Genomic DNA, 17,941 nt, shown 5'->3' with positions numbered 1-17,941 from the left:
CCAGCACTTTCACCCACGTCTTGCACCGCAGCTGCGTAGGACCCACTAACGTGAGTGGTGGTTGGCGGAGAAGGTAGTCTTCATAGATATGTTTCTTACACAGGTTGGCATACGCACAGAAACTCATCAAACACAAGCAACGAAGGTACTTGTGCTTCTGACTTTAGCCCCCACCTCGTCTTCTACCTCACAAGCAGTCCCTGGTCACTCATTCTGCGAGGGATCACAACGTGAAAAGGGAGAGGGCAGAGTATCATGAAGGAAATAGAGGAAAGGGAAGAGGGGGTAGCCACTGTTCAAGATGATCACTACACGATCAAGTGTAGGAGATGAAAAACGTCGTCTACCTTTGGCTGACTCGGTGCGCAGCCACAGGCTTTGTTAGCTTGTCTCACGGTATTCCACCTATAGGTTTCTTTTCCTCATTTCTGCCTGCCCTTGTGCATATGTGAGTGCGCGTTGTTGTCTTCTGGGCGTGTTCTTTTCCTCTTATACGCTTGACGGCTATGTTCCTGTGAGCTTCACGGTGCCGTCCATTGTGACTGTTCGCACCTCTGTTTCTTTAGTTTTCCTATCGTGCGTTTTGTTTTCTCTCGGTGTGTGTGTGTGTGTGTGTGTGTGTGTGTGTGTGTGTGTGTGTGTGTGTGTGTGTGATTACCCCACTCTTATAATCACCGTGGTACCAGCGTCCAGCACTCACTCTCTGGGAAAGCACCCAATCTGCTGTCGGACCCCTGCTTTGCCGTCAGACTGTTGGTGTGTCCAAACGGGGTTGCGCTGGCGCTCCACTACAGAGGGTCGCAGTCACGCCGACAATCGCACATGTCCACTATGCGTCGGGTCGCCAGTTCATCAAATCCCACTGCACCCGCTCGAAGGGGAAGCTGTGCGGGTTCAGGCGAGGGTGGGGTGCAGCAGGATCCCTACCGATCCGCCCCATAGTGCATCGGCGCGAAACGTGCGGCATCTCCCACATCTGCCGGGGTGTGCCGATGAGGCGCGGATGTCGCAGCCATGACGAGCACAACTCGAGCTACGCCACCGAGAGTCCTCCAGGCCCCCATGGGGAGCGTCTCCCCCGCGATACCGCTGGTTGAAGCGACTCGGGGGGAGTCATGGCGTACAGACAGGGTGCAGGGTCTCCGAGGGACTTGACCTGCAGCTGGCCCACCACCACCTCCTCCTTGAGCTCCTCCGACATGCACCTGCACCACACCTGACCACCCGCACGGTGGACGCCGCCGCCCACGAACAGGACCCTGGACGCGGCTTCCTTTCCTCATCCTCGCTCGCCCCTGGACCTGGGCACGCCGTCTACTCAGTCCGTCTGGCGGCGCTCGCGCAGCACCTATGCGAAGAGGGGACGAGGAAGGGCCAAAAGAGCCCCCTAGGCGCCTGGCACGATTCGACGGCAAGGGGAGGGCTCGTGCGAGACGGCCAGGGATGCGCCACAGTACCACGGAGGTAGGTGAGGGGCTGCCGTGTGCCTGTGGACTGGCTCGTGATGGAAGGGCACGCTTGGACGAAGACACCGACGCCTGTGCTCGTCTTTCATTGAGCGAGGCGAGAACAACGACAAAAGAAAGTCAAAAGAAAAGTAAGGAAAATGGCGTGTAGGGCTGTAGTCATGGTGAGGCAGTACAGACGTCATCAACTTTCATTCGAAGGTCTGCCGATGTGCCCATTGTGTGCGTGAGGCGGAGTGTCATGATTTTTATTGTGTGTTTGACCTAATTTTTTGTCGTTCATTTAACATTGTGGTGCGCATGTGTGGGGCCTGTTTCACGGTAGGGGAGAGCTCCCGGCACGGGTGCACCCCCTCCATCACCACAGCCCGCAAACGTGGGTTATGCTGTGCTGTTTGCGTGCTCTGTGAAAATGCTTACCGTAAGGCTGCTGCACTAGGGCCACCTGCGTCTTGGCTGTTGGCTGTTTGATCATCTTGTGGTTCTCTGCGGTTTTTATTACAGCGAAGTGCGGACATCCCCCCTCGTGTCTCCTCATTTATTGCGTTATTCAGTTTCTTGCAGCTTTGTTGTAGATATTATCTCGTTCAAGAAACCGTATGACTGGTACTTGTTGTTGCAGCCCGGACGTTCATGCTGGCGAGGGATCACAGCACGCGCAACGTTGCTACCGGTACGCGGCGCTAACGTTATCGTGGCGAAAAGGAATGTCTGACTACGAAAGGTAGTCGTCTGGTTAACAGGACGTCGCTGGCACCATAAAAGAAGCTGAGCTTGTTTTGAAGCGATTGCTACGAGCATCCTATGGTTTCGAGTAGTACCGATAGCTTTTAGTGAAACCCTGTAGCTAATCAGAAAGCCTGTGTCAGGGTGCAAGTTTCATCACGAGGGCTCCTGTGTTTCGCTTTCTCTCGTTTTTTTTTTTTGCTTGACTTTCTCTTTCTGGCTCTCTCTCTTGTTTGTCTATACCCTTAGCCGCTCATTTTCTTGGATTGCGTTCGCGCAGCTGTGGTGTCTCTCATTTTCAGTTCCGTTTCGGTGGCTCATTCACTTCTTTTCCCCTCACTCTTGTGCGAGTGTGATTGCGGCAGTGGACACACCCACACACACACACAGCCGCAGTCACTGTCTCCGTCACCGATACCGCCCTTTCCCGTCCCTTTTTCCGCCACACTGGTCTTCGTCATAAAGGTACACGCAGAACCGCAGAGGAGCGAAAATGCCCCCCAAGATGACTGCTCGCCGTAAGAGCCTCAACCCACTCGAAAACGAGTACATCCCGCCTGCGTATTTGCCCAACTTGAAGAAGTACAAGTACTCTAGCACAGACTTCTCAATCATGAGCCGGTATGTGCTGCAGCGATACTGGAACTTTTTGGTGAATCTTGTGCCCATGACCGTCGCGCCAAATTGCATTACCTTCACCGGGTTTCTCATCGGCATGTCTTCAGCGGTCATGCTGCTGTATTTCTTCTTCTTTGAAGAGGGCGTGTACCCCAGTTGGTCTCTATACTACGCCTCTTTCGCACTCTTCACCTACCAAACCCTAGACGCAATTGATGGCAAGCAGGCGCGGCGCACCGGCACTGGTAGCCCGCTCGGCGAACTATTCGACCACGGCTGTGACGCCTTCCTCACCCCGTTTGTGTTGTTGAATGTGAGTCTTGTTACCTACATGACACCAGTGGAGCGCTTCTGGCTGTTGTCCTTCTCATCCTTCAGCCTGTTTACCATCATCTGGGAGCAGTTCAGCACGGGGGTATTCGTCCTTGGCTACGTCAATGGCCCAACGGAGGGCATCATCCTCAACTGCGTGCTCTTCATCGTCTCGGGCGTGTATGGCGAGTCCATCTGGGATACGCCGGCTGTGGGACCGTACGACGTGGCGTACCCGCCAGCGTTGGCGTGGCTCTTCCCTGGAAGCAGCGGTGTTGTTCACATCGAGTCTATCCGAAGTGTCCTCTTTCTCATATTTCTGATCTTCTGCCTTTTCACAATTCTCACGAATGTGATACACGTGGTGGTTCGTCCAACAGTGCACGATTCAAAGGTGACGCCCATGCTTGCAGCAGTTCCAATCCTCTCCATGACGGCGCTTATGGTTCATGTGTCCGTGGTGTTCTCCAATTTGAAGGTACACTTTCCATTTGCGCTGGAGATGAGCTACGGCCTGCTGGTTTCAATTACAGTAACGCGGCTGACGCTGGCGCGGCTTAGCCTCATGCCTTACAAGACTACAAATTGGCACATAGTTCTTCTCTTCATTGCCCTGACAACGGCGTCGGTGTTGCACTACGCTGGTAATGCTTCAGTGCCGCACGAGGTGGTCGAGAGGGTGCTTGGTTGGTCACTGACGGGGCTGTCTGTTTTCGCTGCCGTGCAATACGGCCATATGATTCTCTCCGCGTTCACCCAGATCGCCCGCTACCTCAATATCTCTATCATGTCCATCAAACCGAAGAAGTCGGATTAGCGCCGCAGGTGTCTCGGAAGCGTTTCTCACGTACACCTAAACGTACAGTAAGAAAACAGCTGATTTAAGCACAGGTGACTATGTGTGTCTTCTCCTTCGTTGCTGCTGTTGCTGTTGGCCCACGCTTCAGCACATAGTCGTCTAGGCTTGGCAGAGGGGCAGTGGTGAGACTTGGCACTTGCGCAGTTTCCTTTCGTGTGGCACGAGATTCTCGGACTGAGTTCAGTAGAGGGACTCGAACACGCATCAGCGTCGCGGCGATGTAGAGAAAAGAAAGCACTACAGGATGAATGCTTCTACTTAGTGCCAGTGAGCAGGATAGCGAGGAGGCTCACGTGCGGTACGCGAAAAGGGACCACACGGCACTTCAAAAATGAAGTCGGGTGACAAGTGTGCTTTTCCTCGTTTATGTGTCTGTGATCTTTTTTTTTTCTGTAAGGCTCACGTTATTCACATCAGTACGCCTTCATGCTTGACGAACGCCGCACCTACTTTCCGGTTCTTTTTTTTCCCCTTGAATGTCTCAATTCTCTGCCGAGCATTATGAGATGAACTTCAGAGCGCCGGCCTCTCTTCGTCCTTTCACCGACCTGGCGCCTGGTGCGGAGCAGTACCAGACGCCCGTTCCAGCAATACGGCGACTTGGTGACCTGAGCAATGCCTCTGCCTCACACTCTAACTATCCGTTTCGCCGGTCATCACGAGGTTCATCCTTCGGGGAGTGGCGCAGGTTCGCCACACCGCTAGGCAGTGCAAGCCGGGTGAGAGACATTCGCGTCACGCTGGCACTCTCAACCCATCCTGCAGATGGCACAACTGTGCTCACTGTCGCAGGTCGCTCGGACGCCACGCCATCCAGGGCCTGACCGCTGACATCTATAGCGATACATCGCGCTCACCCCCTCCCTACATTGTAGATGCTTGGCCGAGTCACCACCAGTGGTGGCTCGGGTTTGGCAGTAATAGGCAAAGGGCTGCCTGACGCCCTCCCCCCTGCAGCAGGTGGGGTGCTAGATCCTGAGATACCACGCGCTGGGGTAATACTCCGTCATCAAGACCTGTTATCTAATGTGACTTTAAAAATAAAACTTTGTTCATAGCTTCAGGAAGAAGCCTAAGCGACAGAGCTGGGAGTAACCATTTCTTCAGATGGTGGCGAAAAGAGTGACGCATACGGTACACCATGTGACCGTAGTTGCCCCTTCACCATTGCTCCTTCGGCCTCTGGGTGTGTGTGTTCCGCTCTCCTCATCGTCATGTCGCACCAGGCTCACCCTTCTCCTGCGTTTATCTCTGTATGTGGATGTATACGTGTACGCATTTTTTTCTCTTTGTATCCTCGTTTTCCTGCGAGTCACGTAACGTGTTACCGCCACTGCTACCCTCCAAGTCGGCTTTCCACGGACCCCGTCGTTGCTGGACTCGACTCACTTCCTTCTCTCCGTAAGAACATCGGAAGACGATTTAAAAAGAAACTGAACTTAAGGTCTGAGAAAACACGAGGGGTACTCACGCACAGGGCAGCGAGGCTCCACGATCAAGTCGATATCAACAAGAGAGCGCCCTTTCTCTCGTCTTACCGACGTAGCCCTTACCTAAGCACAAGGGGGGGGGAAGCGAAACAGTGTCTGTGGTGGTGAACGACGCACAACCACGCTCCACTCGTCCACATACAACCAAGTCTCAATACAGGAAAACAAGTTGACGTGAAGTCAAAATACCCTTCTTGAACCTCAAGCAGCGGTGTGCAGGCATTGCTGGTAACGATCTGTAGCGGAAAAAGAGGGTACTTGCTCGGGTCCTGCGACAGCAGTGCCTCACTCTTCTTCTTGCTCCCCTACCTGTCTATTCACTAATTGTTGTGAGCGCTGTGTGTGCGTGTGCATGACTGTTACCGTGTTCAACTCGACTTACTGTCATTTTTGAGAAGAACGCGCCATGTCTCTCTTCAGCACAGCTAAGTCCACCTCGGCATCTGCGTCTCAGTCGTTTGCGTTCGTGGACACGTCGCAGTCTGCTCCTCATGCTGCCTCCGGCCCCGCCGTGGCGTCATCGAAACAGCCAAATACGTCAGGCGCGTCGCATGTGGGGAAGATGGCCACCCAGATCAGCGTGCTTGAGTCGCTGGCGAATCTCTTTAGCTCCCGGGAAGTCAGGGCACCGAGCGTGGAAGTGGCGCTTCTGCCTCGTGTGGGAAGGTTGGCGGACAGCGACGCTCTGGAGAACCACGTAGGGGAGAGCGACTACATTGTGGAAACACTCGCTGCTGCACCCTACTCCGTCTTGAACGATGCTTCAAGTAGCAGCTCCATTTTGTTGTTGCCAGAGCTACAAAGCCCTGTCATATCCTTGCCAATACAGTCGTCCAGCTCAGCGCCGCAGGAGCGCGCCTATGACACACGCTTAGGCGGGGGTTGGCCGCAACAGGCGTCTGCGACGAGCGAGCTCGCTTCCTTGACAAAGGCCCTAAGTGTGCTGAGCGCAATTCTGCAGAGATCCCAACGTGCTCATCAGCGCTCGCGCAATTTTGGCCACCTGCTGACTTTGCTCACGGACGGGCGTTTTGTTGCCACAGCTGCAGAACAGGTACAGACACTTTGGCTGCGCTGCAATGGACATGCAGGATTGGCCGGGGCGCAAGCAGGCGAAGATGCAGCTCTTTCACTCTACTGCGATGTTCTGCTCCTAGTTGCGTACCATGCGAGGACTGCAGGTTCCAGCGACAAGGTTTCATCCAGCCTTGTAGTCTCTGAAGAGGTGCTTGCATCGTTGTACGCGGTCAACAGAGACATGGGTGCAGAACTTGTCAGGGCAGCCGCGCATCGGCCAGCCTACCTGCGTCGTAGTGTCGTCTCTCTCACTGCGTTCTGTATTCTGCAGGCGGCTGGTCTTCCCCACAGGGTGCTCGAGGATGCGCTGCTAAACCTGGAACTCGGTTCTGCCGCGCAGGCAAACATGGCGCACATGGCCTTCATGGCGGCTCTTCCAACGACATGGTCACACATGACACTGATGTGGCAATGTCGCGTGCTCGAAGTGGTGCGCAAGGCTACCCTCTATGACACCGCTGCCGACGTTGCCAGCTGCACGGACAGCGCCACCGCCGTTTGTGTCATCAAGCGAATCAGTGCGTGGGTGTATGGATACGCAATGCACAGCTTCTTATCTGTGATGTCGGAGGCCGCGTGGTACTACTGTACGGCTGATGCACTCCTCCACATCAGTCGCGCTGTGAGCGTGTATGGGCCGACATGGACGGCCTACTCGGAGAGCTACATGAATCTTGTCAGCTTTCTGCATCGCGCTCTCAGTCGGTACGAGCTGCCCTACGCCCAGGGGGAGCCGGCCGCGTTGAGAGTGGCGGCGCCTGGCGCGTCAAAGGGGACCTTAGCAGGATCGTCGAGAGCAACTCTTCGTGCGAATCAGCGGGTGGGTGTGCACTCCACGCAACGGACGGAGTCATCGGTGGAGTCGCTTATGCGGCGCGCCATTCTCGGTGCGGCGGGCGCGGGAAACGACGCTGGCTTCCCGGACCAGCAGCGAGGGGAGGACAGGATCACCTGCACCGCTTTTCATACCAGTGATAGCGCCTCTGTGGAAGGCGACGGTGTGCTGGGCGAGAGTGATGATTCCCCGGAATCCTTTCTAGCACGATGCGAGGCAGATCCTGATTCTCCCCGAAACTTCGTCTTCTATCTGTCTCTGCTGGCGTACGTGACCTCGGCGCTGCCGTCGCTGCTGGACTCGCTGGGAGAACTCCGTCTCTTCTTTTATCTTTCCCAGTCCACTCGCACTACAGTGATTGCAAACAACGCCGCCCCGGCGGGCGGTGCGGAAGCAACGGAGGCGCCTCACTCCGCGTCCGGAAGGGGCCGCAGCCTTTTTGCCTTGTGCATGGACGGACTGCGCGTCACTCTCAACTCCGCCCTCGCTCACACCACCGAGAAGAAGAGTGTGCAAGATCGCGAGAAGCGTCTGCTCTGCGAGTCCGCTACCACACTCTTATGCGCCTTCCTGTGTCAATTTCCGCACTCGTTGCAGCAGCTCGAGAAAGAGGCCGGCGCCTGTCATCTCGTCAGTCTCGCGAACCAAGTGGTGACAACCATTCTCAAGGCACCAAGGCCTTCGCTGCGGATGAAGCGACTCGCGTACCGCTTACTGCAGCGCTACGCATCCGCCGTGGACTCTTTGGGGGCTGTAATGGCACATCTCTTGGCCCCGTCGCACTGGGCAGCGCTGCGATTGGACGATGAGTATGTCGAGGCCGACTGGACCGCATGCCTACAGCTCTATCCGCATCTATGCCGTACCATATATGAGTTGTCTCCTGCAGAGCCTGGGCGTCTTGTCTCGCTGCTAGCGGGAATTCCGGCAGGCGCCTTCAGCTGCTCTTCTAGTGGTGCAGAGACAGCCACTACGCTAGTGCACGCCATCTTCACCTTGATAGAGGATCATGCCGAAGACGCGACGCTCTTTGCTGGTGTGACAGTGCCGCAGCTGCCACAGGTTATCGCCCGTATCGGCGAGGCGCTCGATACCTTGGCGAAGGCGTACGTCAAAGGAAATTGGATGGTGGGCGGGGAGTCGACATGGTGCTCCGTGTGCGCCGCCGCCTCCTTGCTCTACAAGGCTGTACTGCTCTACGACGTACCTGCACTAGTGGCGACGTCGGTCTTTCCTGCACCGTCTGGCCTCCAAGGGCGCATCAGTGGCGGTAGCGTGATGAGTGAGATGCGTGATGGTGGTGGTGCCTGTCGTTCGTGCAGCGTGGTGCAGGTACTCCTGCAGCTGCTCTGCGAAGATCTCTTGGCACCGATTCATCATGCCGTGACTGAGCTTCTCGTGGCAGCCTTGCACGCAGCCGCTCTCCACCGCACCTCCGACTTCGTGCTTCAAATGTTTCGTTCACACCTCTCACCGAACGAGGTCGTGGCTATCACCCAACGGATTCTGCAGATGCAGCGGGTGAATGTGGGGTCGCCATCAAACGCAATGCGACTGGAGTTGGTGCAGGCAATGGCCATGTGGTGTCCGGCGCTATTCCTCTTCGTGTTTGGGCCGGAGAAGCGTGACGTTGGCGAGGACGCCGACGCTAGTGAAGGCGCCGCGGACGGGCGATTCGGGAGTGGGGACAGTGGCGTTGACAGCGGCAGCGTTGACCAGCCAAAAACACAACCAGCAGGTCTGCCGCTCATGCAGTTGCTCGTGGAAACAGTGCGCTCAGACAAGGCCGCCCTCTACGAAAAGGCGCTTGCGCTGAACATACTTCGGTGCAGCGGTATGACAAAGCTTGTGCCTGTGCAGGAAATTGTGTCCCTTGTGCCGCGCAATGACGGTGATGAGACAAAGACAAACGCTAGCCGCAAGGGTGGCGAGTGGGAGGAGGCAACGCTGGTGGTGGCATGTGTCGCCTATGTGAATGCGAGAGTTGCGCTTGAGCTGTCCAAGGCGAAGCTGACTGGCTCCACACTGGACAGCTGCGCTGCCAGCGGTGCCGGTGGAGAGGTGAATGACAGCAACAAATCGACAACGTCGACTCGAGACAGCACCACCGCTCCACCAACGCAGCAGCGACGCTCAACCCTAGTGCCCCTGTCGCCGTTTGGATCGACAAGCGCTCGTAGCAAGGTGCTGGCTCCCTACACAGATATCATGGATCAGTTGCTTCGCCATGGCGCTGCTGCTCTGCAGCGGGTGCGCAGCCTGTACGATGTGGAGTGGTGCGAAGTGGACTATGATGACCAAACCAACTGGTTGGCACGGCAGGCAACGAGGTTGACACTAGGCGAGAACACTGACGTCAGTGCCAGTGTTATCTTTCCGCGCGGGAGCGCAGTGACAGCATCAAAGCGTTTGGCATGTGGAAGTCAGCTCGACAGCGTCCACACCACTCTCCACCGAACATCGCAGGTCAGCGTTCTGAGCCGCTGTGCTGTGCCAACGGCTCTCGCTGCTGCCTCTGCTGCCCGTGCCAAAAGGGAGCTGTCGAACACGGCGACCTCCTTCCACACCCTCTCCAGCGAAAGCGTCGAGGTCGTCGCGGCGCATCGGCGGCTCTTCCCTGTTGGCACCGCCGCTACACGCTTCTTTCTCGGCACTGGTGACGACCGGCGCCTCAACAGCCTTGCCGCACAGCTGGATACAATGGCAGACTTGGCCACTGCGCTTGAGCAGCTGTTGTGGCTCAGTGGGGTTGATACGTACACGGCGGGGCTCTTCGGTAAGCGGACACAACAGCTACTCGAGTGTGCCGTTGAGTCAGTGCTGTCTTGCCAGCCGGGGCCGCCGATGTTGGCCCCATTCCTTACCCGTCAAGTGCAGCAACAACTGCGTCTCGCCAAGGCGGCCACGAGTATCTTGGAGAGTGCGGTTGGCAGCGAGGCAGCCGAGCTGCTCGAGATGAGCCCCACCGGGCAGCACTCACTGCGGCGTCTGGTGTCCTTTGCCAAGGCGAATCGCCGAAACACGTTTGTGCTGCTCGACACACTTCCTGTTGTCACAGCGTTTCCGTTGTCCAACTTCACCACCTACGCCACCATGGAGGAGTTAATGGCGATGGTGCAGGAAGCCCTGCACGCCAAGCTGCAGCTATGCACCTGGACGGCAGAGACACTGGTGATGCTGGAGAGGTTGGTAAACGGATGCACACGCGTCTTCAGTCGGCCACGCACTGACGGGTGTGGCGATGCAGTGCTCGTCAGCCGCCTGCTGCCAACCTTGATGCAGGTAGCGTCGCGTCTCTCACGATTTGTTCAGCCAACACAGCCGACCAACACCGATGCGCTTCGCTTTGTGCGAGTTTTGGAGTGCGTTGGCTGTGTCATTGCCCACTGTGGTGAGCAGATGGCAGCTGTCGGCTTTGTGGAGGAAGATGTCCTCCTAGGCTTTCTGCAGGCACTGGGTCAGTTTTCTGCCTCCTCTGTCTATGATGCCGCTGCGCAGCGGCACCTGCGTCTGGCGTGGAGCGTCTGCTGGATTGCGCTGCTCTCCTTGTGGTGTACGATCATGTCCGTGCGAGGGCAATACAGCGCAATCGCGTCAGGCTGGGTGCCATCACTGAAAGCAGCACTGCTGAGCAGCCCACGGTTTGCTGCTGCTCTTAGCGCGTTTGCCGGTGTACGGGGAGCCGACCGGTGCAGACTACTCCTGTGGGAGGTAGAGGAAGTGGACTGGTGCACGCGACTTGTGGCGGTACTAGCGGTGCAGAACGTCCTTCTTGAAAAGCTCACACCGTGTGTCCAGGCAGGCTTTGTGTTCCTCCGGCAACCTCACTTACAACAGCAGTGTGTGTCCTCGCTGCCGAGTGCAGAGGCGGCGATTAGTGAGGGAAAGCGTATCACGATCGCTCAGTCTTATGTGCTGCGCAGCGAACTCACGATCCTGTTGAAGCAGCCATCGTACGCCGTTCCGCGTGACGGCGCCACACTGGCATCCTTTGTGTTTCCGCTAGAGTTACTCGGGCAGACGGTGGAGCTGGCGAGCGCGCCCAGCCTCTCCAACGACGACGTCGCCGCTGCTTCCACAGCCATCTCGCTCGTATACTCCTTAGACCTCTTGCGCCAGTTCACCTTGTGGGAGCTGCAGATTCTTCGGAAAGTCGCCGCCACTTCTGCCCCTACTGGCGGCATTGGACTCGAGCGCTCCTCGAATATGGGGCTCACAAGTTTTGCATCGCGGGAGTCAAGTGTGACGCGATCCTCCAGCAAGAGACCGCTTGCCGGCGACACTGACACCGCTACAGACGTTGATGACTCTTTCACAGCTGATGGTCAGATCGACATCGCGACAGATGTTCAGACAGTGCACCTGGAGACTGTGCAGCTCGCCTTGACGGCGTACGCCTTCACGGTGCAGGATTTTATCCAAAACGCGAGAAATGCACCTCGTATTTTGTACACAGCCGAGGTGGTCTGTGGGGTGCGACACTCGATGGAGCGTCTCGTTCGCACACTGCGAAGCTTCGTGAAGGACCTCAGCGAGGTGCGTTGGCCGTTGCTCAGTCGCGTGGTGCAAGGACAGACGGCGCAGCTACAGCACTTCATCGAGTGCCTGTGAAGACTTTTATATGGGCGTGTCGGTGTTGCTGTGCGCTCATTTCTGTCCTTGCTGGCGCGCGTGTGGAGCACTCATCATGGAACTCTCTGTTCTCCTAGGGACGGTAAACGCGGTGCGTGCGTGTTTTCGAGGCGTGTGGACGTGAAGTGGAGGTAGCGCGGTGGACTGCAGCGTTGAGGAGACATCACACCTTCCGTGCACACATAAGAACTGACAGAAGTGCAAAAACAACACTCACAGCGTACTAGAGAAGTGGAGGACACGAATACGAAAGAGAGAGGAAGAACAGGAGCTCGTCTCTGTTGCTCTTCGAGGAAAGTGCACCGATGCGAACCCCCTGCTGCTTCAACATCAGATGAGAGAAAACGAGACGAACAAGAAATGAAAAATCGCTAACTGGGAGGCCTGCATGTAGAATGCGGTGGGGTGAAGCTGCACCTAAACCCAGTCTGCTTTCCTTGTCCGTCTCACACTAGAGAGGAAAAAGCGCTTCTCCGTACCTTCATGTGCGTGGCTGGCCCCATCTCTCTTTTCTGAGGTCATGCTTCCTCTCTCTCTTTCTCTCCCATTCGCCTTTTCACACGACCACGGCAGCAGGAGTGTACCCGCCTCCTTTTTGCCTCCCTCTTTTCTGAGGGGAGACTGAGTATAGTTGGAAAGATTCATTTTTTTTTTTGTGTGTGTGTGGCTACCCAAGTCTCTCCAGGCGGGAGTGCTTCGTTATGGGTATGTCCTAGATCCGCCTCACTCTTCGCTCGAGCTGCCTTGTTCTTTTCTTTCTTTCTCCGCGCCGGCTGCGCTATGGTGAAGCGCCATGTCCAACGATATGCTTGCCTTACCCAAGGTGCTGCTTATGGGGCTCCGCAAGTCAGGGAAAAGTAGCATCCAAAAGGTCGTCTTTGAAGGTATGCAACCGCACGACTCGGCCACTTTGGCAACCACCGTGCAGCCAGAGAAGAGCACCGTGCACTCGAACGACTTCGTGAATTTTGAGGTGTGGGACTTTCCCGGCCAGAATGACCCATTCGATCCCAGCAACGCCAGCCGCTATGACGTGAATCAGCTTCTCGAAAACTGTGGCGCGATTGTGTATGTGCTGGACTGCCGCGAGCTCATCGACGACGCCCGTGCGCGGCTGCTCGACACAATCAACGCTGCATACCGGTACAATCCTGAGTTGTGCATTGAGGTGTTTATTCACAAAGTCGACGCTCTGAGTGAAGACCACCAGGCCGACCTGCTGGCGAGCCTGCAGCGGCGTGTGGAGGAGGAAGCTAAGCAGTTACTGGAGAATGTGCAGCCGCTACGTCTGAACTTCAATCTCACCTCCATCTACGACCACTCCGTCTTCCAGGCCTTCTCGCTGGTGGTGCAGAAGCTCATCAAGTGCAAAATGCCGTATATCACAGAGCTCCTGCAGATGCTCAACTCGAACAGCAATATCGACCTCTCCTATCTCTTCCTTAGCCACTCCAAAATATACGTCGCAGTGGACGAGCGCAACCGCCTCAAGTCTCGAACCTATGACCTTTGCAGCGATGCCATTGAAGTCGTAGTGAAGATGAGTCGCATTTACACCCGTGCAGGAGACGGCGCCGCCGCAGGCGCGAAAGATGCCTCGGCGGACTCGGGACACACTTTGGCTGCCTCGCCTGCCAACGACGCCACCACTGTCTTGGCTTATGGCAGCGCAGACGGATACGCCTCTGACGTGTCCGACTTGTACCGCGGCGCGAATGCAGTGATACAGCTAAGCAGCGAAGACTGCATCTACGTCCGCGAATTGCCGAGCTCCTTAACGTTGGTGCTCATGATGAAGCAGACACACCTCGAGAACCGCGCGTTGATTGACCGAAACGTGGACATATTCTACAAGGCCGCCTTTGACATCTTCAACACGAGCGCATCCTAGGTGGGACATGGCCAGAGCGAGAGGCACCCAAGGAGGGAAGGGAAGGGGCTGCCACTACTAACGACTCGAGTCTGAAAGTGTGTTCATGACGTACCTCGTGTCTGTAGTCTTGTGCGTTCTTCTATTTTTTTCCATCTCCTGTATGACTGGTTTCCCCTTTTGTATCTCCTCCTCTTCTGTGTGTATGTGAGAGGGAGAGTAGGTGCGTTGGCAAAGTGAAAGAAGACGTGTTGAGGATGGCTATCGAAACTGTCGTTAAAATGCTGTGCTGTGCGTTGTCAATGCCCCTTCGCTCTCTTGCTGGCACCTGGCAAGTTCCTCGAGGGAGAAAAGACCTAGCATACTCCGTGTACAATTTCCGCAAAGCGGTTTCCTGCTACGGTCGAAAAAAACCTCCTTGGCAGCTGCTCAATCGGCATGTCGCCTAATTGTGCTCTGTATCAGTCTAGAAATGCCTGCATTCAATGTACGCTCTCTGCAGGCGGAAGCAGAGGAGAGGGGGCTCCGCCTCATTTCTGAGAAGGTGCTTCTTCCGAGCTTCTTGTAGTTCTCTATCTGTTTCCTGCGGTCCTCGTACAGCTGCGTTTGTTTGAGGAGCAAGTCTCTGCACTCGGTACGGAGAACTCCCTAAGCCGCCTTCCTAGTGTGTGGCATAACGCGCACTGTTACTCCCTCTTCTGACGCGCTCTTTTTCCCCAGTTGTACTTCGCGCAACACTACTCGCACACCTACACGTATACCACAAAGGGGAAATGGAATCGGTGCAGCACTCCATCGCGCCTCTAAGCCCCTTCTCGTGGGTCCCGGCAGAGGAGGCATCCAGGCCGGGCTCAGCAAACGTTGTGCTTCACGACCTTGCGCAGCTGGATCTGCGCTTTGACCTCATTATCGAGGAATTCGCCATTCCTTTCCATCACCCACTTCACCGCATTTACGCCATTCACCCCCTGCTTCGCGATGCCCTGTCGCCACGGCAACTGCAGCTCCTTCAGTATGGTGTGGTGGCTCACTCAGAGGAACGACTAGTGATCGTGGCGGCACCGCCCAGCTGCGGCGATTCGGGGGCCTGCATCGCCGCGTCGTACGAGCAGGTTTTCGCACGTTCCATGGACTCGACGAGCGGCGTGGCGAATCACCCGCTTCTGCCAGAGTATACCTTCGTCGTTTACCGGCTTCCCGCTGAGGCGGCCAACGGCCAGGCCCACCGCAATGACCGTCCTGAGGCGCTTTTCCGTCTCGTCTTTCGCAACATTGTCTCTCAACAGGAGATGAGCGGCCTCAACAAGGCTGCGGCGCCGCGCTACAGGCTGGTAGCGGTGCTCACCTCGTCGGTCGCGTACTACGGGGAGCTCCAGCGTAGCATTCAGTACTGTAGGGAGTGGCGCAACAATGCGGCGGCCGCTCGCGTGTGCAACCCGCCGCTCTCCGGCGTCTCGTCTGCTGAATCGGCGTCTAGCCACACCATGGTGCCAGAGGCAGTGGCGCGTGAAGTACGCACGGCCTCGCCACTGTCGACGCTGTGTTCGAGCTTGGCGCGCGTCCTCGAGCGTTTCAGCCCCGAGGAGACTGGCGTGGAATTCAAAGGTATTCCTAGTAGGGATGTGGTGAGCTGCGATGCGGCCGTAGTGGCCACCGGGTCTGTTGCGCGGGGGCCCTGCGTGGTAGAGGCACGGGACCCATGGGCGTACCTCTACACGCGAGAAGGATCCCGCCTACGGAGGCGTATCGACGTGGTTCAGGGTACCTCTGCCGTGCTGCGGGCGTGGCGCGAAGGAGAGATGGATGCGACCGACTTCCTGGTGACGCGGGTGGCGGAATCCAAGTCATGTAGCTCCGACGTCCATTTCCACAAGAGCACCCACCCGCTCCTGTCGCTCGCATCGCAGACTGCGCCGTGTGCGCGACTGCTACTGCTGTCCTCGCGTCGTGAGGTGTCGACGCTTTTTGTCAACAACGAGGTGACCTCGTTTCTGCCGAAGGGTGAAGCGTATGACGAGGCGGGTGGCAAGTCCTGGGGCGTGGTGTACGCTTGCCCAGGAGCGGAGCGACTGCGGCGATGGGTGCTGCAAGGGCTTGTGTGTGCCGAAGCGCACCAAGTGCATGCGGTATTCCTGGAGTTGGACCCTGTCGATCTCCTCTCTCCGTGTGTGGAGCTTCTCTACGAAGGCAGTGACACGGAGAGTGTCGACGATGTCAAGGACGAAATGAGCGTCGACGAGGCCCGAGCCATCTTTCAGCTGCGCTACCGGCGCGCCCTCTTTCTAGTGTGTCAAGTCGTCATGGAAACAACGGAGCGGTTTGTGCGCAGCAGTGGGCTGGTGTGGAAGGTGACGGTAGCGGTGAAAGAGCTTGGGGACAACAAATCCACGTTGGGCTTCAAGAATCCCAAGTGCGCCACTGCGCCCACCTGCGCCGCGGAAACCATCTTCACAAGCATTCCCTTCACCTCGTGGTGCCGCGAGATCCTCGAGGTGATTCGCAACGCAGCAGTCGCGCTGGAGTCGACCGCCGGCCTCATGACGCTGTCTTTTCCTGATGACAGCGAGGGAGCAGTGGGCAACGAGGCCGCGGCGGCGGAGGCAGTTTCTACGAGCAGCATGCAGACCAATGCTCTGGTTGTGCAGCCGGACTCATCGAAACGGGCTGTAATGTGTCCGAAAGAAAGTGTCCAGGGGGCATTGGCGCTCTTTTCAAGGGATGCAGCGGGGCCAGCGGCGCCTATGCCGCCGTGTATCGCTGCGCGGGCGAAGGTCGCCGGCGTTAAGGTCAGTGATGACACCATGTACCCGCTCTTCAAGGCGCTGTGCGCCGCCGCACGGCAACACAACGCTCTCCCGGTGTCAGCCTTGATGGATCTTCTACTTGAGGAGTGGAACGGCGGCGCCGTGAAATGGCGTCATTACTCACCTTCCCGGCTAATCTGTCCTCTGGATAGCTGCGGTGTCCCTATCAACCGCTCTCGAGTTCAGCGCTTCCTGTTACCCTTTCTTCAGGTAATGCGAGGCTCCACAGGCATGGATGGCCAGTGCACGATACAGCGAAAGAGCCCCGTTGCCGCCGACACGATGAACTACGCCCAATTCTCTATGGTGATGCTTGCCATCGCCAAAATGTAAAGCTGTCTACTTTCTCTTTTGTTTTTTTTTTTCCTTCTTGGCTCCCTCTCTCTGTTCGACCGACCGAACATGTCCGTGTGCAGGCCCTGGGGCTGATTCTATCGCCATGGGATCCACATGCAGACGCACACACCTGAGGATGTAGAATGCCAGAAGTCGAGCAATGCATCAAGAGTTCCTTTTTTTTCCCCACCCTTTCTCGAAAGCAAAGTGAAAGCTGAGTCATGCTTTGTTTCGCTTTCTTCTCTCTTCCGTGTTGCACGCAGTACGTCGCTACCTGTGCGAATTTCCCTCACCCATTCTCTCCTTGTGTCTCCCTCCATGGTGTGCAGAATGCCGCTACTGTACACTATCTTATGTATCCATGCATGTACCACTCTCGCTTTTTTTTGGTAAAAATCTTGTTTGTGTCTGTTGTTGGAGGGGTATTTCTGGAACTTTTCGCCTCTGTTTCTCTCTGTGCACTTCTGTGTGTGTGTGTGTGTGTGTGTGTGTGTAGGAGTGGGCGTGAATGTGTGAACCGCTTCCCCCCCCCCCCCACTCCCCACCTCGCTCTCCTTTATGCCGCAAAGGTCATGTAAAGTCTTTTTTTTCTATTGTCTTTTCACGTGTTTCGTGGAGTTGCGCTCTACTCTCGCCGAGGGTCGACGCCGACTCCGCCGAGCAGGCTGTGCGTGTTCCACTTCCTGTATGTGTGTGTGTGTGTGTGTGCCTGTAGACGATGCACCGAGGTGTGTTGGCGTTTTTCTGCTTGGCGACTTTCAGGTTTCACGCAACGCATCGAAACGAACTCAACAGAATTGAATGAGTTCACCGCATAGAACGTCGCACGTCGCATCTTTAGTGCGTGCCGCACTTCACCTGTTCGTTCTCGATGGCGGAGAGACTGTAGGTGACACTCTTTGGGGGACCCCACGTA

General features: G+C 56.5%; 4 protein-coding genes across 4 annotated transcripts; all 4 read left to right on the top strand.

Moving 5' to 3' along the window:
- Positions 1-2,685: 2,685 nt before the first annotated feature.
- On the top strand, positions 2,686-3,939 carry LBRM_35_6200 (putative choline/ethanolamine phosphotransferase (CEPT); the record flags this gene model as incomplete). The annotated part of the gene is made up of 1 exon (XM_001569183.1): positions 2,686-3,939. The coding sequence occupies one exon, from the start codon at positions 2,686-2,688 to the stop codon at positions 3,937-3,939; it is 1,254 nt and encodes a 417-aa protein (XP_001569233.1).
- Positions 3,940-6,033: 2,094 nt separating this feature from the next.
- LBRM_35_6190 (conserved hypothetical protein) lies at positions 6,034-11,994 on the top strand (the record flags this gene model as incomplete). Its single annotated transcript, XM_001569182.2, has 1 exon — positions 6,034-11,994. One exon carries the CDS (start codon positions 6,034-6,036, stop codon positions 11,992-11,994), a length of 5,961 nt encoding a protein of 1,986 aa, XP_001569232.2.
- An 814-nt stretch (positions 11,995-12,808) lies between these two features.
- On the top strand, positions 12,809-13,906 carry LBRM_35_6180 (putative ras-like small GTPases; the record flags this gene model as incomplete). Its single annotated transcript, XM_001569181.1, has 1 exon — positions 12,809-13,906. The coding sequence occupies one exon, from the start codon at positions 12,809-12,811 to the stop codon at positions 13,904-13,906; it is 1,098 nt and encodes a 365-aa protein (XP_001569231.1).
- A 752-nt stretch (positions 13,907-14,658) lies between these two features.
- On the top strand, positions 14,659-17,022 carry LBRM_35_6170 (conserved hypothetical protein; the record flags this gene model as incomplete). Its single annotated transcript, XM_001569180.2, has 1 exon — positions 14,659-17,022. The coding sequence occupies one exon, from the start codon at positions 14,659-14,661 to the stop codon at positions 17,020-17,022; it is 2,364 nt and encodes a 787-aa protein (XP_001569230.1).
- Between the last annotated feature and the right edge of the window lie 919 nt (positions 17,023-17,941).

The sequence above is a fragment of the Leishmania braziliensis genome, chromosome 36, assembly GCF_000002845.2.
Source record: "Leishmania braziliensis MHOM/BR/75/M2904 complete genome, chromosome 36".
Taxonomy (NCBI): Eukaryota; Euglenozoa; class Kinetoplastea; order Trypanosomatida; family Trypanosomatidae; genus Leishmania; species Leishmania braziliensis.
Note: the sequence above shows the minus strand (reverse complement) of the source record. Positions and strands in the feature narration are given on the sequence as shown.